Here is a 26474-nt window from a genome sequence, read left to right as displayed (position 1 = left end):
TCATCAAGACAGTGATGTTTCTGGCACAGAAACAGACATACAGATCAATGGAACAGAATAGAGAATCCAGAAATGGGCCCTCAACTCTATGGTCAACTAATATTCGACATAGCAGGAAAGACTATCCACTGGAAAAAGGACAGCCTCTTCAATAAATAGTGCTGGGAAAATTGGACAGCCACATGCAGAAGAATGAAACTAGACCATTCTCTTACACCATACACAAAGATAAACTCAAAATGGATGAAAGATCTAAATGTGAGATAAGATTCCATCAAAATCCTAGAGGAGAACACAGGCAACACCCTTTTTGAACTTGGCCACAGCAACTTCTTGCAAGATACAACTATGAAGGCAAGGGAAACAAAAGCAAAAATGAATTATTGGGATTTAATCAAGATAAAAAGCTTCGTACAGCAAAAGAAACAGTCAACAAAACTAAAAGACAACCTACAGAAGGGAGAAGATATTTGCAAATGACGTATCAGATAAAGGGCTAGTATCCAAGATCTATAAAGAACTTATTAAACTCAATGGCAAAGAAACAAACAACCCAATCATGAAATGGGCAAAAGACATGAACAGAAATTTCACCAAAGAAGACATACGCATGGCCAACAAGCACATGAGAAAATGCTCTGCATCACTTGCCATCAGGGAAATACCAATCAAAACCACAATGAGATACTACCTCACACCAGTGAGAATGGGGAAAATTAACAGGGCAGGAAAAAACAAATGTTGGAGAGGATGTGGAGAAGGGAAACCCTCTTGTACTGTTGGTGGGAATGTGAACTGGTGCAGCCATTCTGGAAAACTGTGTGGAGGTTCTTCAAAGAGTTAAAAATAGAGCTACCCTATAACCCAGCAATTGCACTGCTGGAGATTTACCCCAAAGGTACAGATGCAGTGAAACGCTAGGACACCTGCACCCCAATGTTTATAGCAGCAATGTCCACAATAGCCAAACTCTGGAAGGAGCCTCGGTTTCCATCAAAGGATGAATGGATAAAGAAGATGTGGTCTATGTATACAATGGAATATTACTCAGCCATCTGAAATAATACTCAGCCAATACTTGCTTTAAAGTGGATGGAACTGGAGGGTATTATGCTGAGTAAAATAAGTCAATCGGAGAAGGACAAACATTATATGGTCTCATTCATTTGGGGAATATAAAAAATAGTGAAAGGGAATAAAGGGGAAAGGAAAGAAAATGAGTGGGAAACCTCAGAGGGGGTGACAGAACATGAGAGACACCTAATTCTGGGAAACGAACAAGGGGTGGTGGAAAGGGAGGTGGGCGGGGGGTTGGGGTGACTGGGTGACGGGCACTGAGTAGGACACTTGATAGGATGAGCACTGGGTGTTATGCTATATGTTGGCAAATTGTACTCCAATAAAAAAATAAGTCTATTAAAAAATAAGCAGAGTGCAAATAGTAAAAAAAAAAGGGGGGGGGATGGCAGGGAGGAAAGAAAAAAGGAGAGGAAATATCTTGGAGCTATAAAATCTGAGGTAAAAGAAGTTCCAGGAAAAAAAAAAAAAGAAAATAGAGAACATGTAAGTGAGAAAATCAACAACAAAAAAGTCAAGCTAATTTTCCAAACGGAAATACATGATTTTCCAAATTTAATGAAGTAATAGAGCTCTCAGAACAATGAATGAAAATAGAAACACATGATGGCATACTTTTCAGACTTTTGGGAACACTGTAGACAGGGAAATTATCCTGAAAGAGAGAAAAGCTAATTAGAAATGAAGTATCAGTAATTAGAATGACTTCTTAATTCTTGTAAAGTAATACTGAAAGCCAAAGACAATGGAGAACTTTCAGAATCCTGAAAGAAAATATTCCCCAACCTAGCATTCCCATACCCAACCAACCTTCAATCAACCGTTGGAGAAACATAATAGATATTTTCCAATGCCCAAATACTCAAAAATCTTATTCCCAATGAACTTTTTTTTCTTTTCAGGAAGCTACTCTACAATGTAGAAAGCAAATTAAGATAGAAAAAGCCTTAGGATATCCACCCCCAGTGGTAGAGAAAGAAAAGGTACATGATTATGGTGAAGACATCCTGAAGAAAACTGTATAGCAACTACAGAAATCATCCAATTCTATCCCCTCCCCCTTTTAAAGATTTTATTTATTCATTCATGAGAGACACAGAGACACACACAGGGAGCCCAACGTGGGACTCAATCCTGGGCCTCCAGGACCACACCCTGGACTGAAGGCAGGCACTAAACCTCTGAGCCACCCAGGGATTTCCGTCTTAACCCCTTTTTAAAGACAAACGTGTATGGTTATTTGCGGTAACTTGGAAAAAAAAAACTTCTAATGTTCAGGAAAAAGAGGTGGATCTTTTTGTATAATGGATAATCAGTAAAAAAACAGTAAATTTAAAAAATCAGTAAGTAGAAATAATGTGTATTATTTAGAATATATTTTTTAAGATTTTATTTATTTATTCATGAGAGAGATGGAGAGAGGCAGAGACACAGGCTGAGGGAGAAGCAGGCTCCATGCAGGGAGACTAATGCAGGACTCGAGTATCACACCCTGGGCCAAAGGCAGGTGCCAAACCGCTGAGCCACCCAGGGATCCCCTGGAATATAATTTTGCCTTTGTAACCTACTGTAGCTTAAAGGAAGCAGATGGGACTCACATCTTACATAATTGTCTGAATGTATAATCAATCCTAGGGTGATGCTTTCACTCCAGGGTGTTTCCTTCCAGTATTCTACCTCATTGCTCCTTCCTTCTTATGGTGTTGGCTTTTCCAGCAAGCGGAGAGAGTAGGAAGAGAGAAGTGGGTGGTACTTCTTTCCTCTTTTGGGCATAACCTGCAAGCTTTACATACAGTGACTCTCTAATGCACTAGTTTAGAAATTGGTCACATGGCCATGCTTAGCCATCAAGAAAAGTTGTGCATGGTAGTCTTCTCTGGGTGGCTATAAGCCCTTCTAAATGCCCATTTCTAAGAAAGGAACAAATATTGATGGACAACTAGCCATCTCTGCTATAGTATGAGATTTGGAGACATGCTGCTGGTAAAAACAAAAACAACACAAACAAAAAATCAAATGTCTAAAAATCTTTTTCTCTCCCAAGGGGGAAGAAGAAAAGAGGAAAAAGATCGCTTTTTTATGTATACATGCTTTTGAAGTGTTTAAGATTTTAAAACATGGTTATTGTTAAAAAATATTAATGAAAAAATAAGCTTTAAGGTGAGAACTAAGGTATGGATAAAAAATTTATCCAGGTTCAAATGAGGAAGGGCAAGAGCACTCCATGAGGGAAAAGGTCTTGTTGGAAAGAGGGGAAATAGATCCTTCTTGATACAAAATCAGGAATTGGACTAGAGAGGAAAACAAGGCAGAGGAAAGTGGGTGAAGCTGAGCATGAAGATCCGTGCAGGTCAATAAGGCAAACACTAAAATAGAAGGTTTTTTTTTTCAAGTAAGAAGAGAGAATGGTTCATCACAAGCAAAGAGTGGTCTTCACTCAAGATATTAGTGCAACCCAAGGTAAAGTGCCCTCACACTAAGAGTATAAGAATGAGTGGAGATCCATTCCTGCAAGATTTCCCCCATGTCCCCTGCGTAGGTTCCTCCTGTGATTGATTTGCTTAGGCTTCATGGAAAAAAAAAATCCTGTTGCAGCTCCCACTGCTCAGGCCACTGAATGGGTAGGAACAACCACTGAGTGGTCTTAAGCTGCTCTTCCACAGAAGGAACAGAATGGAAATAAGGTTGACGGAAAATAAAGTTTCTAAAAAAAAAAAAAAAAAAAAAGAAAGAAAAAAAAATCTTCATGACCACCTCCCTTCTCAGATTTATGGATGCTCCCTGATCACTCACGTGCATCAGTGCTCCAGCCAGTGATTTCCGCATACTTGTGTAGATCCTGCGAGCTCCCTGCCTTTGCTCAGGCCCCTTCCTCAGCGCGGGACACCCTTTCTCAGCCACCTCTAGAAAACTTCCTCTGCAAGACTCACCTTTAATATGACCTTCTCTGACCAGGCATTTATGATTCATTATGATTGGTCAGAATTAAGCCCTACCCATGTTCATTTATGTGCATTTTATTCATTCAGTGAAACTAATCAAAAACCTAAAAAAAAAAAAAAAAAAAAAAAGGTTGAAACAGCCTTTTTTCACCCCTTCCCCAAATAATTTCCTCGCTAGGAGTGAGTCTTTTGACATCCCTAGCACCACATGCCTTGTAAAATCGGACAGAAGCTGAGAACCCGTCCCCTAGAAAATCACCCAGAGGCACGGATTTGGGGGGGGGGGGGCTGCTGAGAACTCAGGGTTCCCCCGGGCGGATGCGCGGCAAAGGGGCCCTCGCCCCACCCCGGTGCAGGGTCACCTCTGCAACCCCACCCCGCAGCGTTAGGCGGTGAGAGAGGCAGCACCGCCTCACTCGGCCCCGTGCTTCGGTCGCCCAGGCTGTCTCAGCCGCCAGGAATGCGGGGTCCGGACTCGCCAGGGGCCCTGGGGTGGGCTCTGGCGGCCCGACTCTGGGGGCCCCTGCCCGCGGCGGGCTCAGAGGGCTTCCTGCGCGCACGCGGCCCTGCAGCCCGGACCCCGGCGGGGCCTGTGGCGCTGCGGGCGCGGTCGGGCCTCGGGCGAGAGCTGCCCCCGCCCCTGCCCCAGCGCGAGGGTCCCCCGCGCTCCGCGGCCGCTCTGTGCGGAGCCCGCCGGCCCCACGTCTCCTGGACGTCTCCTGACCGTCCTTCCCTCCAGGACAGCAGGAGTTCCCGGGTGTAAACTCTGAAATAAAGTACTTAGGAACCCCGGCGCGTCGCGACGAGGTGGCCGAGTGGTTAAGGCGATGGATTGCTAATCCATTGTGCTCTGCACGCGTGGGTTCGAATCCTACCCTCGTCGGTTGGGGCATTTTAGTTAGGAGAGGGGGAAAAAATTAAGCCAATTTGTCCAAAAAGTTGACGTTGCGGGTTTTCCACTTTATCGTTCGTTTGGTGGGAACTTTATGAGAGCAGTGAAGTACCTCCTTGGTGCACCTCTCCTGCCTGGTGCCTGCCTGGAGCGCGACAGGAAGAGAGGAAGTGAAAGATGCTTGAAAAAAATCTGCCATCTGGAAACCACAAAGGTTTTGCCCTTTATTAGCACGCACAGACTATATTATTCTACCTCTTAGATTTAGATCTACAACTCACCTAGAACTAATATTTATTTATAGTGGGAGGAAAAATCCATCGAAATATCGATTGATCTGTCATCCATCTATAGATAAATACATTCATTTTGGTATTTAAATAAACACCATTTGTCGAGAAGACCATCTTTTTCTCCTTTGCACTACAAAATCACCTTTACCATACACATCAAGTGTCCATGTGTGTGTAGTGTTTTTCAGATATCTATTTTCTTCACCTGCCTATTTTACAATAACCCTCTGTCTTATGTAACATAGCCTTGTAGGGACGTCTGGGTGGCTCAGCGGTTAAGTGTCTGCCTTCGGCTCTGGGCATGATCCTGGGGTCCTGGAATCGAGTCCTGCATGGGGCTCCCTGTATGGAGCCTACTTCTCCCTCTGCCGGTGTTTTCTGCCTCTTTCTGTCTCTCATGAATAAACAAAATCTTTAAAGATATATATCTATATATATAGATATATATCGCTTTGTAGTAAGTCTTCACACCTTGTTCCTATTCAAGATTTGCCTGTTCTAAATTGCCTTTTTGTATTTTCATAAACATTTTAGAATCATTTTGTAAATTTCTGCCTCCCAAAAAGAGAAGGCTGATGTAATTTTGGATAATATTGTTTGAATCTGTAAGTCAATATGAATATAATTGACATCTGTAAGGTATTGAATCTTGCAATGCATATTATACTTTTCAATTATTTATATCTTCTCTAATTTATCTCAATAGTGTCTTACATGATTTTTCTACATAGAAATATATAGCCCATTATTTTACTAGATATATTTTAGATATTTTTTTCTAAATATTATCTAAATTGGGGAGCCCAGGTGGCTCAGTGGTTTAGTGCCACCTTCAGTCCAGGGCTTGATCCTGGAGACCAAATCCCACATCAGGTTCACTGCATGGAGCCTGTGTACATATATATGTAAAATAGAGAAAAATACATCAAATGGCCACAACTTGACTCTGTCTCTTAGATCAATATGCAACTCTTTAAGTAAACATTCAAGACCATCCATGCTCTTAAGACTCCTCAGAGTGAAGCTTTGATCTCTCTCACCTATGTCATATGAATTCCTTCTTAACCCATTTCTTAGGATGCTTGTGCAATCTGTACTGCTTCGTTTTCTTTGACTAATTTATATTTTTTCAAAGAGAATTTCCATATTTACCTTTTGTAGAACGACTATAGAGAAAGGGACTGATTATTTGCTTTTCAACTTTGAGTGTGGCTCTGCGGTCTGTAGCACGTGGTGCTTCATCATATACCCAGCTAATTAGACATCTGCCCAAACATACTTGCTTTTTGGGTGATATTTCTTAACCAACACCATTCTCCATTCACTTGGGTAGAGTTAATCTACTTCTATCAAATATATACAGAAATGTGTAGAACTCTTTCTAGCATATTAGACCAGTGAAGAATAATAGTGATCTGTTCTCAATGTAATATCTTCTGATAACATGAGGACTCCTCAAGAGATTTCTTCCTTCAAATAGCAACTATGTCAGTTAAAATTAGTTATATGCTTACACTTTGCACTGTCTGAAATCTTGTTCTTCTGCACATTCTCTGCTACACAGCTCTAATGCCAACCACCACCTTGGGAGGCCTTTCCCCGTCTCCAAGATTAAGATGTCTCATGTTAAGTTCTCAGAGCCCTTTGTAATTCTTTATGCACATATAAGAACTACAGTTAAGTATTCCCAACTATTTGTTTAATATCTGTCTCCCATCATATCTGTTTCCCTTTCTCCATAAGGGCCTGGGCTATTCTGTAGTGTGTCCGTGGTATCAAGACTAACACATAATGGACTTCTAAAGAAATATTAAATGAAAAAGTTACTTCCAGAATAGTTTTTATATACTGAGTCTAGGTACATATGTCCATGGGTCTAGGCTTGGGGTCTTGTCAAGTTCAGAGAGCAGAAGCAGCCCTTATATATAGGCCTTGAAGAGCAAAACCCAGAAATTCGGGAGTTAGCACCTCTTGTGAGGTGTGTGAGGCTCACATGATGGCAAATCTAGAGCCAGGGTTAATGACTTCCAAAACACACTGATTCTGAAAAGCCACACATTCATAAAAGGACAAAACATTGATACTGCTCCACAGTGACACCCAGATACACATCAGACATTCATCTAATCAAGGTCCTCTACAATGATTGTTACTGATAAAATGATAGGGACATGCAACGACACTGACACACAGCAACAGACAAGCACAAAACAGCAAATCTCATCCATTCATGTATTAATCTACTGCACAATCACCAAACCCTCTCTATACATGATTCTGTGCTGGGCGATTCTGGTGCAGTGGCTCAGAAAAACCCGTCCTGATTCTTAAGGAACTCCATTGTGGTAGGTGATACAGACCACGACCCCACAGGCCATGCTATTGAGACACAACTTGAACCATACACAATACTACTGAAAGACAGAAGTGCCCACACAGACCTTGAGTGGTAGAGAGACAGATTAATGTCCACAGACACACCATGTGAGAAACAGATCATGATCAAACAGACATAATCACACCCACACACATTAAATAAGGCATTAAGGGCTAAAATGTGTCAGACACTGTGCTAAGCACTTCCTAATAAAATGTGGATCACAGATACCATTATGATCTCCATTTAAACTTTGATAAATCCAAGACACAAAGAACTGAAGCCTTCCCAAGGTCACTAGCTCATAAATTGGGTTGGGGATTTAGGATTTTTACCTGTCTGGTCCAAAATCTAGTATCTGCCTTATCCATTATTCTCAACTGTCCTTTTCCCTGAGGATCTTTTGAGGGTGGTTCTTCCTCCTTCTTCAAGTATCAGGTCTAAGAGGCCTTCCAAGACCCCATATTTTAAAAATCCAACATAGCCTTGCGTTGTCATCTCCAGGAACCCATGAATATTTGAAATTACTCTGTATCTTTTCCTAGTGTATATAGTGGCTTCCCCCACAGGACTTGGGGAGGATCTGGTCCATCTATGACTTCCAGATAAAGCAAATGAAAATACAAAATGCCCAAGTAAATTGGAACTTCAGATAATTTTGTGGTACATCTCACGCAATATTAGGGACATGCTCATATTTAAAAATTATCAGTTCATTGGAAATACAAATTTAATTAAGTGTCCTATATTTTACCTGGCAACCCTACTTCCTTCAGGCAGCCCTGTAGCCTATGGAGTCTTGGCATATAATTGTTACTAAATGTACATTCAATGTAGAAATAAAAGGAGTTTTATTTCTATGGTTGTGGCTCAGGAAATCTATGTAACTCTCTGAGTTTCTGAGTTGGGTAGGGGAATTGATCTATTTGCAGATTTGCAGGGAGAATATCCAAAGATATTTTTAGATGAACAATTACAAGATCAGTAATTTTTTTTTTTTTTTTTTTTTTACTGTTGGTCTCTTCCCAAGTGATTACTAGTTTATATCCGATCACTTCACATGTTGTTGCACGTTGGTGCCATTGTGTGTCTCTGTTATATAAAAGGTTTTTCCTTAGAATCTTCTAAGACTTGTTGATTCCCTAGCTATTCTTTCACAAACCTCCTAACTCCTTTCTCACTATAGGATGGCATAGAGTGACAATGTGTTTCTGGAAAAAGTCTGAAGATGTGGATGTTCTTTATGGACTCACTACTTGTGTGTCTTTCTCTTTTCTTTCCAAGGCTTCTGGTTCTTCATTTTTCTTATATTCCAAATATCATATGCCTCTCAGATTTTTGAGGCAATAAGTAAAATAATGAATGTGAAATCATTTGTAGGCTCTCAAAGACAAAAGAAATGCCAATAATTTATATTCTTTAATATGTGAGTCTCACACTGACAAATGGACACTCAAGAAGGCATCAAGCACTGAACAGAGTTTTATTTTGAGGTATTATCAGGACTAATAGGTCTTGAAACTTAGCTGCCAAGGTACAGGCCCGGGAATACCCACACCCATGAAATAAGCATATCTCTGTAGGCAGCAGACTAGGTGATGATAGAGGAGAAATGGGTGGGAAACAGGCTCTTCAGCCACCTGTGTTTGGTTCCTAAGTGTTATGGGGTTGTGTATGGAATGAATAATAAGCCCAAGGGTCGGCTTTCCTTGAAACCGGGGCCTGATGCAGAGCCAGGAATAAGATCCATGCCGTCAGGGCAGTGACATATTCTCCTGGAAAACAAATAAGTAACTGAATTACTTAATACAATGTTCATGTGTGCCTTGAAGAACCAGATGAGACAAGTGCAGAAACAAAGGATTCTAAACTAAGGGTCAGGAAAAAAGTCCCAGAATAGGCTGCCTAAAAGCCATGAACTGAAGGAGAGAGCCACACAGGGGATGTGAGTATTTAACATAATTTGATTGCTATCTGACTGATAATGATTAACTCCCTACTCTAGAGAAACCTTTGTTGGCTGGTGAACTGGGAGAGGGTGGTGGGTCTCCAGGCCTGGAGACCTCTACCCAGCCATACCCAAAAGAGTCACAGAAGGTTCTTGGTCACGAGAAGGAATTCAAGGACAGATACCCAACACAAAAGACAAGTAACACAAGCAGGAAAGTTTATTAAAATGAAAACCATTCTCCTATCTTGAGATAGGAGAATGAGAGAGAAAGAGAGGGGGAGAGAGAGCTGTGCACCCTGGGGGTTGCTTTTTTTTTTTTTTTTTTAAGATTTTATTTATTTATTCATGAGAGACACAGAAAGAGAGGCAGAGACACAGGGAGAGGGAGGAGAAGCAGGTTCCATGCAAGGAGCCCAATGCAGGACTCAGTCGGGGGAATCTGGGATCATGCCCTGAGCCAAAGACAGACACTCAACCACTGAGCCACCCAGGTGTCCCTTACTGACAGTTGCTGAGTAGGGGATAGAATGAATATTCATTACTTGGGACAAGGATTTCTTGGAAGGAGGGTTTCTGAACCTTTCCTATTCTGACACCTTCATTTTATGAGGGGTTGCAAAATTGTGATTTAATTTTTTCCACTCAGTGATATATAGACTGGGAGAGGCCCAGAGGTTCTTATAATACATAGTATTGACATATTTTTTAAAAGACTTGTTATAAATTAATAATATTGACTTTTTCAGTTTTACATAATGCAAATATTTTCTAGTTTGTCATTTGTTTTCTGTCCTTGTTTGTTGTTTGTTGGTATCTGTCAAAATGTTTTAAATGTGTACATAATAGTATTTATTTTTGTGTCTTTTATTAGATTTAGGATGAAATTCATAAACACAAATGAAAAGAAATAATTTTCTAAATTTTCATCTGGAAGACATTATACTATTGCAGATATCAAGTCTTTCCCATTCACCATTAAGTTTCTCCTTGCAGGGCAGCCCCGGTGGCACAGTGGTTTAGCGCCGCCTGCAGCCCAGGGTGTGATCCTGGAGACCTGGGACCGAGTCCCACGTCGGGCTTCCTGCATGGAGCCTGCTTCTTTTTCTGCCTGTGTCTCTGCCTTTCTCTCTCTCTCTCTCTGAATAAATAAATCTTAAAAAAAAAAAAAAAAAAAAAAAAGATTCTCTCTGAATACTTATTGCACAAAATAGGTAGCAAGTAAAATTTTGAATGGTGGACTGCATCTTCAAATCACCACCCACAAATCCTGGAGTCTTACATGGGCAGGTGAATTTCCTGTCTTCTTTTAAAAAAGATTTTATCTTTATTTATTCATGAGAGACTAAGAGAGAGAGGCAGAGACACAGGGAGAGGGAGAAGCAGACTCCCTTCAAGGAACCCGATACAGGACTCGATCCCAGCACCCTGGGACCGCCACCTGAGCTGAAGGCCGACACTCAACCACTGAGTCACCCAGGTATCCCAGCGTTTTAGCTCTTAATGTTGGCAGATTTGGTTCCTAGTTTTAGTGTCTGCTGTTTTAGAATCTGGTCAATTTGGCAGGATTGGAAAATGTTTCTACAAATAGTATTAATTCAACCAGAAATGCTTTGCCTGAATGTCTGATATGGCTCCTTGTAAAGACTCTTCAACATATAATAAATATTTAATTGAAGTCGGGTCTTAAAACCTTTGGTTTTTGGTGACCATAAAACTGAACAGGATTTAACATGAAATAGGGTTAAAAGAAAGACTTTGGAGCTATTTTAGCTGGCTTCTTAACAATCTTTGCAAGTCACTGCTGTAGGACCTTGCACTCTTTGCCACAATCTTTATCCTACAGGTTCATCCTCTGTAAATGGAGATAAGTAGAAAAGACCTTTTCAAAATTAGATGTGTTATTATCTTTAAAATTCTTCATACAGGGGACTAGAACCAATGATAAATTTTTTAATGATTCTTTACTCTTACTTTTAGTGTCATTATCAAACTATTTCATACTTTGCTTGAGTGTATATCTCATACTGGTATCTTTTTACTGTGAATGAGTCTGGATTTGGCTACAGCCAATTACAGTATCATATTCTCTGGGGACCTTCAGAGCATCTCCTATTTGGTAGGAGAGATGGAGGGAAAATCTGGGAGGAGGATGTGTAGGACTCCATCAGGGCCTGACTTTATATGAATTGAAAGTTGAATCATAAGGAAGCAATAAAGAAATACTTTACCCTGTCCTGAGATTAAAATTGTGTTCTTCATGGCAATGGGCACTACCTACATGCTCTTCACTCTACCACATTGCTGCTAAAGTATGCCTCACTGAAAGGGTATCCTCGTGCTCTGAGGACTCACATTTGTTAATGTTCTCGGCCTACTAGGAAGTGACATCTTTTACTATGCAAAAAAGTTGGGATCTCATAAGCCACAGAGCAGACACCAGGCGAATTTTCCTGGGAGGACTTTGTGGTCATCATTTCCATATGTGAATTAGAGTCCTTGTCCCTTATTTGTGGGCTTCTCATATTTAATTTAAAAAGGTATATTATAGGGGCACCTGGGTGACTCAGCGGTTGAGCATCTGCCTTGGCTCAGGTTGTGATCCTGGGGTCCTAGGATTGAGACCTGCATTAGGATTTCTCCCTCTGCCTATGTCTCTGTGTCTCTCATGAGTAAATAAAGTCTTTAAAGATAAATAAAAAATAAAAAGGTATATTATAAATTGGTTCTATCCTATTATATTTTTAATATGACTGAAGAATTATATTTTTACTTATTTTTTTAAAAAACATCTTTATTGGGGATCCCTGGGTGGCTCAGCGGTTTGGCGCCTACCTTTGGCCCAGAGCGCGATCCTGGAGACCTGGGATTGAGTCCCGTGTCGGGCTCCCGGCAGGGAGCCTGCTTGTCTCTCTCTCTCTCTCTCTCATAAATAAATAAATAAATCTTAAAAAAAAAAAAAGAAAACGTCTTTATTAAAGTATTATTGGCATGTGATAAACTGCATATATTTAAAGTGTACATTTAATGAGCTTTGATATATGTATACACATGAAAACATCTCAATCAAGATAGTGAACTTAGCCATCACCCCTAAAGTCTCCCTGTCCCTTTTTATAATACTTTTCTCCTGCTCCGTGGACCCATCTCCAAGGGACCACTGATCTGCATTTTGTCACAGTAGATTGGTTTGCATCTTCTAAGGTTTTATATAAATAGGATTCAGTATGTACTCTATTTTGATTGGCTCCTTTAACTCAGTATAATTATTGTGTGGTTATTATCTGTGTTGTGTGTTTGGTAGCCAGACCCCCATAAACCCACATCCTGGCATTCAGACTTTTTGCCTATGCCCTCCCCTTGATTGTGAGTTGGACCTATTGACTTGCTTCTTTAAAAAAAAAAAAGAAAAAGAAAAAAAGATTTTATTTATGTATTTGAGAGAGAAAAAGAATGTGAGTGCACACAGGCAAGGGGGAGGGGCAGAGGAAGAGAAGCAGACTCTCCACTGAGCAGGAATGAGCCTGATGAGAGGCTCAATCCCAGGACCCCTGGATCATGATCTGAGCCAAGGGCAGACCCTACTGAGTCACCCAAGTGCTCCACGATGACTTTCTTCTAACCAATAGAATAGGAAAAAGTGATGGGATCATTCCTGTGATTATGTTGATTCAATCTTGGTAGCAGACTTAATCTAGAGAATATTGATGCTGGATTCATGTTGTAAATAGTCAAGTAGGGAAAGCTCACTTGGCAAGGAGCTTCAGACATCTCTGGAAACTGAAAGATACTTCCAGCCAACAGCCAACAGAAAGCCTGTGCCCTCAGTCCTAAAGCTACAAGGAAATGAATTCTGCCAACAACCCGAGTGAGCTTGGAAACGGATTCTTCCCCGGCCAACTGAAGGGTAGCAGAAATTGCCACCTCAAAGCATTCTTCTTTGGCATAAATGTTTATTTTGAGCCAATTTTTTTTCAAGCTAATTAATTTTGAGAAAAAAAAAACATACACAGGAAAATCTCTAGAAGCAGTACAAGTTCCTCTTTCATTAGGGCACTTTGCACTTTAATAAGGGAAGTCTCCCATTGTAAGGATGTGTCCCTCTCTGCACCAGGAAGAGAAGTTAACGAATGAAGAGGGTACCCACTGCAGTCTGCATAACAGCCTTCTCTTGTTTACAGCTCTTCTTGATAACTTCCCATACCTGGCCTTCCTAACCTCCAGCGTCTGATATTTAAGATTGGTGGCTTGAGTCATTTCAGGGAGTTTTACTCAGTTTTCCTGAGTATGTCCCATGTATACATGAAGGAGATGTGTTATTAAACTCTTGTTTTTCTCTTATTAATCTGTTTTTTTTTTATTACAACAGGGGTCTCAGCCACAGAACCTAAGAAGGGTGGAGGAAAAAATATTTTTTGTCTGCTACATAAGCTTCCAGATGAGAATACAGCCTAGTAGGCATCTTGATTGAAGCCCTGTGAGAACCTAAGCAGATGACCTAGCTAAGTCTTCCCCAGACTTCCCATCATTTACTATCCTGAAGTAATAGATGTGTATTATTCCAGATACTAAGTTTCTGGTCTTACTTTGTGTAAGTTATCCAACTGAGTAAAACTTTAAAGAGCTTACTGGTTTCATTCAGTGATTCATAAATCAGGCAGCATCCAATCTAGCAGACAGAAATAATAAAGTAGTTTGGAGGGTCTGGTCCTACTCCCACGTGGAGGAGGCCATTCTGCATCTTCCTGGGTTGAATTCGTGGGAGCCTAAAGGACTAGGAATGGGATCAAATGGGCGTTCAGCACTAGCAACACCAAGCCGGGGGATATGGGGTTGAGGAAGTTCCCCAACACACTTTGTTCCCAGCAGCAGGATCATTGGGATTAAGTAAAAGTACCGTTAGTCTCTTCCATTAGACTATGAGAGCAAGGATAATGTCTTACTCCTTTTTCCTTTCCAGTTGCCTGAAACAGTTCTTGACAAATAAGTACTTATTCAACAGTTATTATTTATTGCACCAATAAACACTGCTTTTTTTTTTTCAAACATTTTATTTATTTCAGAGAGAGAGAGAGCACAAGCAGGGCGAGGGGCAGAGGGAGAAGCAGACTCTTCACTGAGTGTGGAGCTTGACGTGGGGATCCATCCCAGGACCCCGGAACTATGACCAGAACCAAAGGCAGATGCTCAACTGACTGAGCCACCCACACACCTCACATCATTAGACACTATTATAGCTACTTTCGATTGTCCAAGTGCTTGTAGGTCAAGTGTGGAACTGACCAGATAAAGCAAATGAGACTTAACCCAAGGGCAAGTTTTGTGGAAAGAAATGAGTATCAAGAAGTATTAGACATGCAAAAGCAAAATCTTGTGAGGATTTGAATCGAATATCTTTTGCTTACCAGATAAGTAGGATGGATTGCAAAGCAACAACCTATTGTCCTAAAAAATAGTTTATTAGATATGCACCTATGGATAACATTTAGGGGCATGCCAGTACACTTTTAGAATTTTTTTTTTGTTTTTTTTGTTTTTTTTGTTTTTTTGCACTTTTAGAATTTTTTAAAAAGATTTTTATTCATTTATTTGAGAGGGAATGAGAGAGAGCACAAGAACAGTGGGAGGGAAAAGCAGACTCTCCATTGAGCAGGGAGCCTGATGTTGCCGCTCCATCCTAGGACACCAGGATCATAACCTGGCACTGTAAAGCTGGAAAATACAGTGATGATCAAAATAAAGCAAAACAGAAAAATACATCTGTCAAGGGACTTACATTCCAGTGGGTGTTAGGGTGACGATAAGCAAAAGAAGAGGTAGAAATATACAGCATGTCAGGTCCTGGTCCATATTGTGAAGACAAATAAGAGTAGTAAGTAGGAATGGGAGATTGCGGTGAGGTTGCTCAATGATAAAGATGACTATCAATGACAGCCCCACTGACAAGGTGAGTGCTCAGTCTTAGGATCCCCCTGTCCCTCCTTACAAAGCTCAGAGATCCTAACCCAGGAAAGAAGCAGGCACTCACCCACCCCACAGCTGTCCTGACTTGCTTCCATCCTCTGCGCTTGCCCTCTCAAAGATGAACCTCAGGCTCACTTTCAAGGGTTCCCAGTGTAGGAACAGGTTCGGCCTCGGGTTACCTTCCTCAGGTTACTAGCTAGGGCGCAACTGCCCACAAGTTTCAGCTGCTCTAGTTAACTAAGGAAAGTGTTCCAAGCTAGGTAATGAGAAAAACAATGAGTAAAACTCTGAGAACATCACCATGGGTCATTTGAGTGAAAGTGTGTGTGTTGTGGCGGGGGAGTTCACGTTTATGTACTTGTTTGCATACAGAAGTTCCAGACAGTTACACACAAAACTAATGAACGTGGTTCCCTGTTACTGAACGGGAGAGCTGGGCGGTTGAGGACTTTGTTGGCAGCAGAACTGTTTTTTGTGTTCTTTGTGCATGCAATTGTGAGTCCCTCGCAACAGGCTGCCTAATGGAAACCACGCAAGCCGTTTTAGCTGCATTATCCCGAACGGCCAGCAGGTGACGACAGCGTGTAGCTCGCTCCCGCCGGTGGGGAAGGGGGTGGAAGGAGGAGACAGGCCAGGAGCCCCCGCCTCAGGCCCACCCCTCTTCCTGTTCCTCAGCTCAGTGGCGCGAATTTCTGTGTCTCGATTCCTCCGTGGCACCCTTTGTTGACCAAAAGAGAAATAGATTCTTTAAGTGGGCCGACTTTTTAAAGAACTTTGTTGAGGGCGAGGGTGCAGGGGAGGCAGGCAAGCAAAGGAGTGTGACCATATTGAAGCCTACCTCAAATCTCTGGGAATGACCAACATCCTGTCCACGCTGTTTCACTCTCCAGGCTTCATCCGGCAGGAGGGGGACAGTGTGAGGAAATCAGCAGCACGTCATTTCATTCATGAATATTGTCACAAACGTCCCAACAGATACAGAGGTCAACAGAATACAGGATCCTCACACCTAAAACCACTTGGAAGGGATCATTTGTAACATCATCCAAAAAAACCCCCCAAATCCTCAACTGCCTCAAATACTTATTTGATAAAATACAATGATTTTATCTGAATTAGGATTCCATTGGTATTGCTATGTCTTCCAAATCTGTTTTAATTCATAGCACTTAACCAGATCTCCAAATAGTCAAGTTTGCTATTTGGAAAAGGATGGAGAAACTATAATCTGGGTGATGGCAATTCTCATTGTTCACGGATTGTCTTTCCTTGTAGACCCTTTCTGTGAAAAGTGCTGAGGAGAAGCTGTTTTCTAAAAAACAGAAGTAATATCATACTGATATTTTCTGCTCATATCCCATTCAACATGAAAGTTAGCATCTTTAACTTTATAATTGAAACACTTTTCTTTTGAAAAGCTTAGTTTTTTACACAAGAAGCAAACAAACTTGTTTTTGATATCTATAGACAAGATAGGAAAGATATCTTAACACTTTCATTGTTTTGAACTAGAAATCAAAAGGAAAGAGAGAAGAAAAGAAGGTTTGAACCGAAAAATCTGACCTCAGTTCAGATCAAGGTCAGATTTCAGTGGAAACACTTTTCCATCTCTTCTTCATTTTCAGTTGACACATTCACTAATATCTTCTCCTTCCCAAATTAAAGAACAAAGAATCTCTAGAAGTCTTGATGTTGTGAAACAGCTTAAGAAAAAATGCCTCCTCTAATGAGGTATAACTTAGCACACTTCTTCATGGCTAGTACTTCGGTTTCTTGTTTTAAAAGTCTTTCTCTAGAGTTATATTTTCCTATTTTATCTTTCGAAGGCCTTAGTGGTTTTCTATTTACATTCAGGGGTCCTCCTCCCACAACCGCCCCATAACCGGTTGCCCTGATCAATTTTTTTGTGCAGTCTATCTCTTTCTCACTAATCTGAAATCTCACCTCTTTCTTTTCTGAAGTTTCAACAAAAAGTTAGATGCGATCCTTGGCTTTCTATCTAATTCAGTTGGTAAATGTGTCCATCTCTGTGCAGTACCACATAGTATTTTATAAGTCTTTTATCACTAAATCATATTCTACCTTTTATTGGGATTTCCTTGGATTTTTTTTAATCACTTAGCTCTTCAAATAAATGTTAGAATTAACTTCCAAATTCCAAAACTAACATTAGGATTTTGACTGGAAATACCTTGAACAATTATGCCAATTTTAGGAGAACTGACACCTTCATGCTATTTCATATTTCTTGTCCATGAACATATTCTATCTTTTCATTTAATGTCTTTAAATAAGAGTCTGATAGCATTGGACCTCTTCTTAATCGTATAATGCAGCTATTATGTCGTTCTATATATAGGTTTAATAATTTTTGAAAAAATGTGTTGTTATACAAAAATTCAATTAATTTTTGTAAATTGAGAAATAAACAATGGCCTAAAATCAAAATACACTCTTTTCCACATATAGCTTCTCCATGACGATGATGATTTGCCCGTTTTCCATGTCTCTGTTATATTTTAAGGGCATGCAAAATCTTTTTAGTTATGGAAAATAGCTCATAACCCAGAATCCACTGCTTTTCTGGTTCTATTGTGAGGTCATCTATATACTGTGTGACTTGTAAAGTTATGTGGCACCAAGACACCCTAAATAAAATACTGGGAGAAAGAAAAAGTAGTGATTAGATTAAATAGGAAACGCGTGAAATATCACAGGAGGAGACAAAGGTAAACAAGACAATTTTTCTCAACTCAGTTATCTAAAAATCATTTCACCAAGTGATCAATTCTTAAGAACTGTTGAAACTTTGTGTATCAATTTTATAGTAACTTACATTAGCACAGTTTAACTTGTATTTGCAAATTTCTGAGATTAAGTCAACGGACTTTCATTGTGTATTTTTTATGACAGCCTTTTAAAGAACATTCAAACTGTCTCTGTTCCTGTTGCCTGCCCATCCTCCTAAAAAGAGAATGTGCAGGAGGGAAGAAGGAAAACAAAAACTTAGAGAACATTGAGAAACAGAGGAATGCAAAGGCCTAAATCCCTCAGGTCAAGACTTTCCACATATCTCTTAAGCCAGCTAGTGAATCTAATTAAAATTGTTTTAACTTTACATAAAAAAAAAAAAAAAACCATTTTTGGAAAATCAATAAAATTTAATAGAGTCATCTCAGTGTCCACCAGCAGAGGCATTCTTCCCTTGAATACTTTTAAAACAAAACTTTTAAAAACAAAAACCCCAAAATCCAATGAACTCAACAGAATGAGCCCTGAGTTGCAAGGATGGAAAGTGAGCTTTTTTGGAGCTGGTGATTAAGCCCTCATAGCAGAGGGACCATTCAATTTCTGCCTCTCTGTTCTTTAATCAATGTTTTTTGGCAATGGCAGGGGTTACAGGTCTTTGTCACTATTCAGTATATACACATTATCCAGCTGAACGGGACTCCAATAACTTGCCAGACTGCTACATGCCGCTTTAACTGAGTCTCCCAGTAACTAACTGATAAGGTTGCCACTCATGAAGGCTGTGGTACGTATGAAGACTAGTGAGTCCCATGGTCATCTTTGCATTACCTTATCTTTTCTATGTAAGGTACTAAAATGGGTAAAAACCACGTCGTACGTATAAAGAATTCACTGAGTTCATAAATAAGCTTGCTAGCAGTGGCATGAGAATGAAGTATACCAAATCTAGAATAAGTATCTATCTCCGTGAAGTCCCATATCTGCCTCATCCATGACAAAATGGATCCAAGAATACTTAGCAGCATCAGTATCCAGGTCAGCTCTGGTGAGCTAAGTCTATATTGAATAGCTTGTGTGAAAACTCTACCAGCACCACCTTGGCCACCCTACTTATAAATTGCTTGGTCAGTAAGAAGGGCGCTGAGAAAAGGCATTTAATCACATACACATGGCTGGTGTTGCATGCCTGATGACTGATAGCCTCCTTGGAAGTGCGAACCTTTTAGTTGGTATTAACACGGATCAACATTATTCTTATACCTTGGAACCATTCTGAGTGCGTCCCTATCACTCTTCCCCCAAACTAGTCAACAAACCTCCATTTTGTCCCCTTCAATCTCTGCCTAGCCAGACAAGTCATTACCCACACACATGAATCAGTTTAGATCAATATCTTAGATCATTTCTCTTCCCAGCAAAAGTAAACAATGAGATGCAATGCTCCCGATTCTTCGCAGTGGCAGCAATTCTCTCTTCCCTCTTGTCTTTCATGGATACTCCTGAGTAGTACATTGTTATTACTGTTTCTAATACTGCTGTTAGGATTGGTGTCAGCAGTGGTATTAGCTCACATATTTTGAATACTTACTATATGCAAGGCATTGTTCCAGGCATGTTAAGAATATTAATTCATGAGAACCACTACTATATTCCCCTTTTAAACGAGGAAAAAAGCTAGAGAAACTAATGTGTAAATGCAAATTTTAAGTGGCATGGCCTAGTTTCAAAACTGGTCTTTCTCAATCAACAATTTATAGGAAACTCCTCGTTTTTAATAATAATAAGTATAACTATATTTCACAAGTAGAAATAAATGGAGTGTGAACTGCCTGCTCTAACAATTTTTTTCTTCAGGACAGGGCCTATGTGGTGGGCCTTGTATATATGACTTCCACATGACAATCAAATGCTGTTGTATGCTTCATAGTTTGCAGATCTGATGGTGTGCAAGCAGTAGGAACACAAACAACACGTGCATTTGGTTTCCCAAAATCAAGTATATAGTATAGTTTCCATAGTAAATGAGAACAGATCCATTTACAAAGACTAGAAAAAATATTAATAACATGCAAAACAAGTTCTTCAGGAATCCTTTTTTTAAATTAAAATTGAAAAACTTCAGTCTACAGTTAAGTGCAAAATGAAAATATGCCTTCATGCTATGCAGACTCAAAATGGAATGGCATATACAACATTTGGGGGAAGTTTCAAGGAAAGTGACAATTCGAAATTAAAGCTAAGAATAAATCATTCAGGTCCATGGATAGTTTGTAAATATAGTTACTACTAATTGGATATTTACCATTTATTATCAAAACTTGAAAATAATATTAGCCAAAATCATATCACAATGCAATTAAGTTTAACATACCAAAGGTATAATGATGTATATCTGCGTGGTCTCTAGATATAGGGCCATTGATCTTTCCATAGGCTTTGTCAGTGGGTCTCTATTAATTCACTGGGGAATGGGTGCCTTGATTTCAACAACTATTGGAGATTAGTTTAAAAAAAATAATGGGGCACCTGGGTGGCTCAGTGGTTGAACCTCTGCCTTTGGCTCAGGTCCTGATCCTGGGATCCTTGGATCAAGTCCCATATCAGGCTCCTCGCAGGAAGCCTGCTTTTCCCTCTATGTCTCTGTCTCTCTGATGAATTTATAATAAAATATTTTTAAAAATGATAATTTTAACAAATATAACAAAATAATGTACGCAGTAGAAAAATAAAATATAATCATTTGACATGGCTGGAAAAAGGATTCCTTACAAACAACTAGTTCTACCAACACAGTGTTCAAAGCGTCATTCTGGCTTGTGATTTCCAAGGAAGCCCTGTCAAATAGTCATGAGTACTTTCATCAACAAATTCTATTTATTTTGTGATATGCTATTTCACAATGTACACTTTTGTAAACGACATACTATGTTAGTTTAGCTTTGAACCAGTTCTTCTGAAGCTGATTAGCAATGGGTTAAAGTGATAACAGCTCTATCAAGGTGCAAATAACCCCAAAGATGAAAATTTGATTTATTTACCTGTTTTGTTTATGGTTTAGGTAGTTTAACTTTCTGAGTAAAGGAGAATTGGCTGGGATCTTTTCAACTTTGTAGCTTTCAAAAACTTAGTCTTTAAAGATTTTCTAATAATGGACTATTGCATATGACTCATCCTCTGTCTCAATCTCTGTCCTTTTCCCACAAATTCTCAATTTTTATTCTGATTTCTATAGCCTAAAAGACAAATAACAACAAAAAAGTATCTAGCTTGCAAATTATCATCTGATTATTTGGATTAATGGAGGATGGGGGCTCATGTGACACATGACAGAGGAAGTGACAAAAATTATTTACATTCTTATTTACAGATACTCAGTTATCATTAGTTTGGGATGGAGATGAAGGAAAGAACTTTTTTTTTCTGACTGTACATTTTCTATGTGGAAACCTACAACAAAACAGTAGCAGTTCATACCGATATATATGGAACTAACTATATGCAAGATTGAAGTGGGAATTGAAACATGAGTAGGATTTGAGTCAACAAATAAGTATATATTTGATACCGGATTTAACAAAATACGGTCTTAGGTGTCACCACTATACTAAATTTAGATTCGTTTTAGATAAATTAGGTAATGTATTTAAATTAAATCCACTTAAAATAATTATCTAAACCCAAAACCAGCCATAGTGGAAACTTCCAAATGCTTTGGATCATGACTTTTTAGCTCAGAGATACAGAATATTGAATAGTTTTAATAGAGAGACATTATTGTTGGGAGACTGGCTTTTATTTATGACAACCAAACTCACACGGAGTTTGCTCTCCCTCACTGGTTTCAGGCAAACAGGATTTAAAATACCAACGAAAGAAATTTAAAATATACCGATTTTTGTTTTGAGAAAGTCTAGGATAGATGCAATCAAGCTTCTTTGCCTTCATTGGACGCCCCCAGATAGTCCTGTCTCCTCCTGTAGCATTTCCTATTGTACGGATGTATGGCAAAGGGAAAGTAGCGCCCTAATTAGTAAAGCATTGCTGCTCCTCAGGATGAAAATCACATCCTCCAGATTCCTTTCTCTCCAACAAAGTTCCAAGGGGAAATCATAAACGTCACTCCAGACAAGGGCAGAAAGCTATAATCAGGAAAACGAAAAGCAGGATAGAGCACGCGAGACTATTCACTCCCGGGTGCTCGTGTGCGCTGGGCTCCGGGGCGGGAGGCGGCTGCCAGTGATCAGAGCGCGGGGAGGGATGGCGGCAAATTCAAACCGCCCGCGCAATCCCTGCAGGCGGGCGCCACGTCCAGCTTTCTTCCCCAGATAACTGAACTGCGGAGTTCTCGGAATTTCTTTCGAGTTTAGCGTTCTCTTCCATGGAGACTGAAGCCTAAGTTATCAGAACTAGTGGTAGAGCATTTTTCAAGAGTTCCCAACGGACAGTGACAAGCTCAGGGCGTTGCTAGTTTGCACAAAAGAGTTCCAAAGCTTTGCCAGGGCTTGGTAGTGTTACTTTGGTCATTTAGTTAAGGCGACAGAAGTCTGACCTTGTTCAATAATTGTCATACTTGGCAGACTACTGCAACGAGTTACAAGAGCGCAGCACGGAATAAAAAGGAACAGCTCTCTTTGAGAATATGGGTGGCTCTTAAAAGAGCCGTTGTTTTTGAATTTGAAGCCAACTTACGGTTTACTTGGCGCTGGTGTACTTGGTGACGGCCTTGGTGCCCTCGGACACGGCGTGCTTGGCCAGCTCCCCGGGCAGCAGCAGGCGCACGGCCGTCTGGATCTCCCTGGACGTGATGGTCGAGCGCTTGTTGTAATGCGCCAGGCGCGACGCCTCGCCCGCGATGCGCTCGAAGATGTCGTTGACGAACGAGTTCATGATGCCCATGGCCTTGGACGAGATGCCCGTGTCGGGGTGCACCTGCTTCAGCACCTTGTACACGTAGATGGAATAGCTCTCCTTGCGGCTGCGCTTGCGCTTCTTGCCGTCCTTCTTCTGCGCCTTAGTCACCGCCTTTTTGGAGCCCTTCTTCGGGGCCGGGGCGGACTTGGCTGGCTCGGGCATAATTCGCAAAAGCTCAAACGCCTTCTAAGAAAAAAACTAGTAAGTAAGTGAAAAAAAAAGTCATGGGTCCATTTTATATAGAACCTCTTATGCAAATAAGGTGTCAATGACAGTCCTGGATCTGATTGGTCGCCATTCAGGGTACCGTCAGACGTTAGTTCTGACCAACCATACTGCAATGTCCCCAACGTTGCGTTGCTATTGGTTAAAATGAGGCTGCAATCTTAGCCAATGAAAGATGTCCTTTTTCAAGCCCAATAAGGGTTATAAAAAGTGCTACCCCACCCCCACCCACCCCCCGCTCCCCTTCATTCCTATTTCTGAAGCTTCACGTTGTATTGCAGGAGAACCTTGATACTACGATGTCTGGGCGCGGAAAGCAGGGCGGCAAAGCTCGCGCCAAGGCCAAGACGCGCTCGTCGCGGGCCGGGCTCCAGTTCCCAGTGGGCCGCGTCCACCGCCTGCTCCGCAAGGGCAATTACTCGGAGCGGGTCGGGGCGGGCGCGCCGGTGTACCTGGCGGCCGTGCTGGAGTACCTGACGGCCGAGATCCTGGAGCTGGCGGGCAACGCGGCCCGCGACAACAAGAAGACGCGCATCATCCCGCGCCACCTGCAGCTGGCCATCCGCAACGACGAGGAGCTCAACAAGCTGCTGGGCCGCGTGACCATCGCGCAGGGCGGCGTCCTGCCCAACATCCAGGCCGTGCTGCTGCCCAAGAAGACCGAGAGCCACCACAAGGCCAAGAGCAAGTAGTGGCTGGCCTACATAAAACCTTTCACGGTAGTTGGAGCAAGTCGAATCCAAACAAAAGGCTCTTTTCAGGGCCACCTACGTTTTCTGGGAAAGAGCTTGACATGGTTGATACTTTCACTATTCTAGGTTGGAAGAGCGCCATAGATTTAAAGCAAGAAATCCGCGGTAATTGGAAACGGACTTCAAACGTATATTGCTCAATTGTTCACCTTGTCCCTGTGCGTCCACAGGAAGCTATTAGATTTTGTCCGTTAGTGAAATTTTTTGGTGCAGAAAAGTTGCACCGGCCGCGTTTACCGGCCGGCTCCGCCAGAAGCTGGCCACCAAGGCGGCCCCCGCAAGAGCGCGCCGGCCACCGGCGGCGTCAAGAAGCCGCACCGCTACCGGCCCGGCACGGTGGCCCTGCGCGAGATCCGGCGCTACCAGAAGTCCACGGAGCTGCTGATCCGCAAGCTGCCGTTCCAGCGCCTGGTGCGCGAGATCGCGCAGGACTTCAAGACCGACCTGCGCTTCCAGAGCTCGGCCGTCATGGCGCTGCAGGAGGCGTGCGAGGCCTACCTGGTGGGGCTCTTCGAGGACACCAACCTCTGCGCCATCCACGCCAAGCGCGTCACCATCATGCCCAAGGACATCCAGGTCCCCTACAGGTCACTGGAGAGCTTCGTTACAGGATTGTCTTCCCCCACCCGAAGGCTGTCAAGAGTCACACCCATTTTTCCCAACAGTACAGATGCTTGGAGACCCTGCCCTCACATTTAGGATGAGCCTAAAAACGTCAGGGTTGTGGCCTCAATGTATTTTCTATCCCTCCTTAAGGAAGTCAAAACATTTAAGGAATGTTTACCTTAACTATTGCCATTGAAATGTAAGGTGTTGCTAGTCACACAGGCTGGTCTGCCTGACAGACTTAAAGGTACGTGCGTGCGGAGTAAAGAAAATACTAAAAAATGGAGGATTCTCGTATGGTTTGACCAAGGGCTGCTTACGAATGAAGGGTGGTGTGCTGTGGGCTACTGACAAACCTTGGGCCCTGGGCCAAGGTGGCAGGATTAGCTAATGGAGGAAAGTCCGTTGATGTGCATTACATCTTTTGTCGATGTTGTAATTAAACAAGGAAAAACCCTGCCAAAAGTTTTTGTTGCCCAGAGCACAGACTCTTGCCTCTGACTATTCAATGAACTCCTTTAACTGTCATCTCAAAAAAGAAAAAAAAAAAAAAAGTGATCTTAGTTTTTTCTTGAATGTCATGGACACCTTTGCCTTACTGTTGACATTTATGGAAATCCTCAGAATAATATTTGAAGTGTATAAAATGCAAAAATTGCAAAAAATGTATCCCGTTACTCATCTGTTTTTAAAAATAAATTTGATAGGAGTGACGTATGTGCTTAATTATTAACACATTATGTAATGTAATCTTGATGAGCCTAATAGCCATCAATTATTAGATGAGTAAATAATGGTTCAAGATAATTTGGCAGTTATGAGAAATGAGATATCTGTGAATTCCATTGGGTGACAGTCACAGGTACTGAGGTTTGTGGCTTAAATTCATTGCAAAGGGAAATACTGAAATTCAGTCAGAGATAAATTATATTTTTCCCTATCTCAGCTCATTGTGTTCCTCCTCCTCACCACCACCACCACCCCAACCATGCACTGCTGATTTTCATCCTCAGAGGTATTGTGTATATGAGCTCCAGGTTAAAAAGCCTTGCTCTATAGTTTGTGCCCATTGATATGCAACCTAATTATAATTTTTTCCCTGAAAGTGTCTCTTTCTACCTGGGATTTCTTTAACACTTAAAGTCTAGTAATAAGTCGTATTAATATTCATATTCTTGTACTTAAAATATAACTTTTTTTAGGTAAAATATAACTTCTAATCCTAGTATAACTATGACTTCTTGGAATAAAATAAATGGTGACAACAATATCTAACAATGATAGGCACTCAAACGCACCCTCATAGTAAAATATTTGACTTTTTGATGGGCTTTTTAGAAGCTGTGTAACCCAAATAATTTTACTCATTATTCAATTGTTCTGTCTTTAAATATGTCTTCCAATTAAAGGGAAAGAAAAATAATTTTTCCTCTACTCTTCTGAGTGTTTGGCTGAGATCCCTTATAAATAAAAGACAGTTTTCGCAAGAGAAAAGCACACAGAAGTTTATTCGCATTGTTAAACAACAAAAATTGAACTGAATAAATGTAAAGGTCAAGTTGGCTTTATTCGATGATTCAGGGATCAGGCAGCGTCCCATTCAGCAATAAAATGGAGTTCTGCTGAGTTCCAGAAAAGGAAGTCTTTTAAAGGTGGAAAGGTAGCAGAAAAGGAAGATTTTTTAACAAGAGAAAAATCTAACTTAATAGCATTTGTACAGGGAATCCACACAGACA

The 26474-nt window shown here is 41.0% G+C and overlaps 3 protein-coding genes and 1 non-coding gene across 4 annotated transcripts; 3 read left to right on the top strand and 1 right to left on the bottom strand.

Annotated features, from left to right (window-relative positions):
• The first annotated feature begins 4820 nt into the window (after positions 1 to 4820).
• TRNAS-GCU (transfer RNA serine (anticodon GCU)) lies at positions 4821 to 4902 on the top strand. Its single transcript has one exon. It is a non-coding gene; the product is annotated as a tRNA-Ser (tRNA).
• A 15319-nt stretch (positions 4903 to 20221) lies between these two features.
• Positions 20222 to 23559, bottom strand: LOC140626374 (histone H2B type 1-J). The gene is made up of 2 exons (XM_072814137.1): positions 22134 to 23559; positions 20222 to 21477 (listed from the first exon to the last, which is right to left on the bottom strand). The coding sequence occupies exon 1, from the start codon at positions 23315 to 23317 to the stop codon at positions 22937 to 22939; it is 381 nt and encodes a 126-aa protein (XP_072670238.1). The 5' UTR covers positions 23318 to 23559; the 3' UTR covers positions 20222 to 21477; positions 22134 to 22936.
• Positions 23560 to 23605: 46 nt separating this feature from the next.
• Positions 23606 to 25451, top strand: LOC140626373 (histone H2A type 1-H). Its single transcript, XM_072814136.1, has one exon. It carries the CDS (start codon positions 23680 to 23682, stop codon positions 24070 to 24072), a length of 393 nt encoding a protein of 130 aa, XP_072670237.1. The 5' UTR covers positions 23606 to 23679; the 3' UTR covers positions 24073 to 25451.
• On the top strand, positions 24331 to 25451 carry LOC140626375 (histone H3.1-like; the record flags this gene model as incomplete). Its single annotated transcript, XM_072814138.1, has 1 exon — positions 24331 to 25451. A coding segment is annotated over one exon (501 nt), but the record flags the coding sequence as incomplete, so codon positions are not given.
• Positions 25452 to 26474: the final 1023 nt, after the last annotated feature.

This window comes from Canis lupus, chromosome 37, assembly GCF_048164855.1.
Source record: "Canis lupus baileyi chromosome 37, mCanLup2.hap1, whole genome shotgun sequence".
NCBI lineage: Eukaryota > Metazoa > Chordata > Mammalia > Carnivora > Canidae > Canis > Canis lupus.
The sequence above is the reverse complement of the archived record's forward strand: the minus strand, read 5'-3'. Positions and strand labels throughout refer to the sequence as shown.

Bases quoted from the DNA above. Each gene is read 5' to 3' on its own strand.
- LOC140626374 (XM_072814137.1), bottom strand. From the start codon at position 23,317: ATGCCCGAGCCAGCCAAGTCCGCCCCGGCCCCGAAGAAGGGCTCCAAA.
- LOC140626373 (XM_072814136.1), top strand. From the start codon at position 23,680: ATGTCTGGGCGCGGAAAGCAGGGCGGCAAAGCTCGCGCCAAGGCCAAG.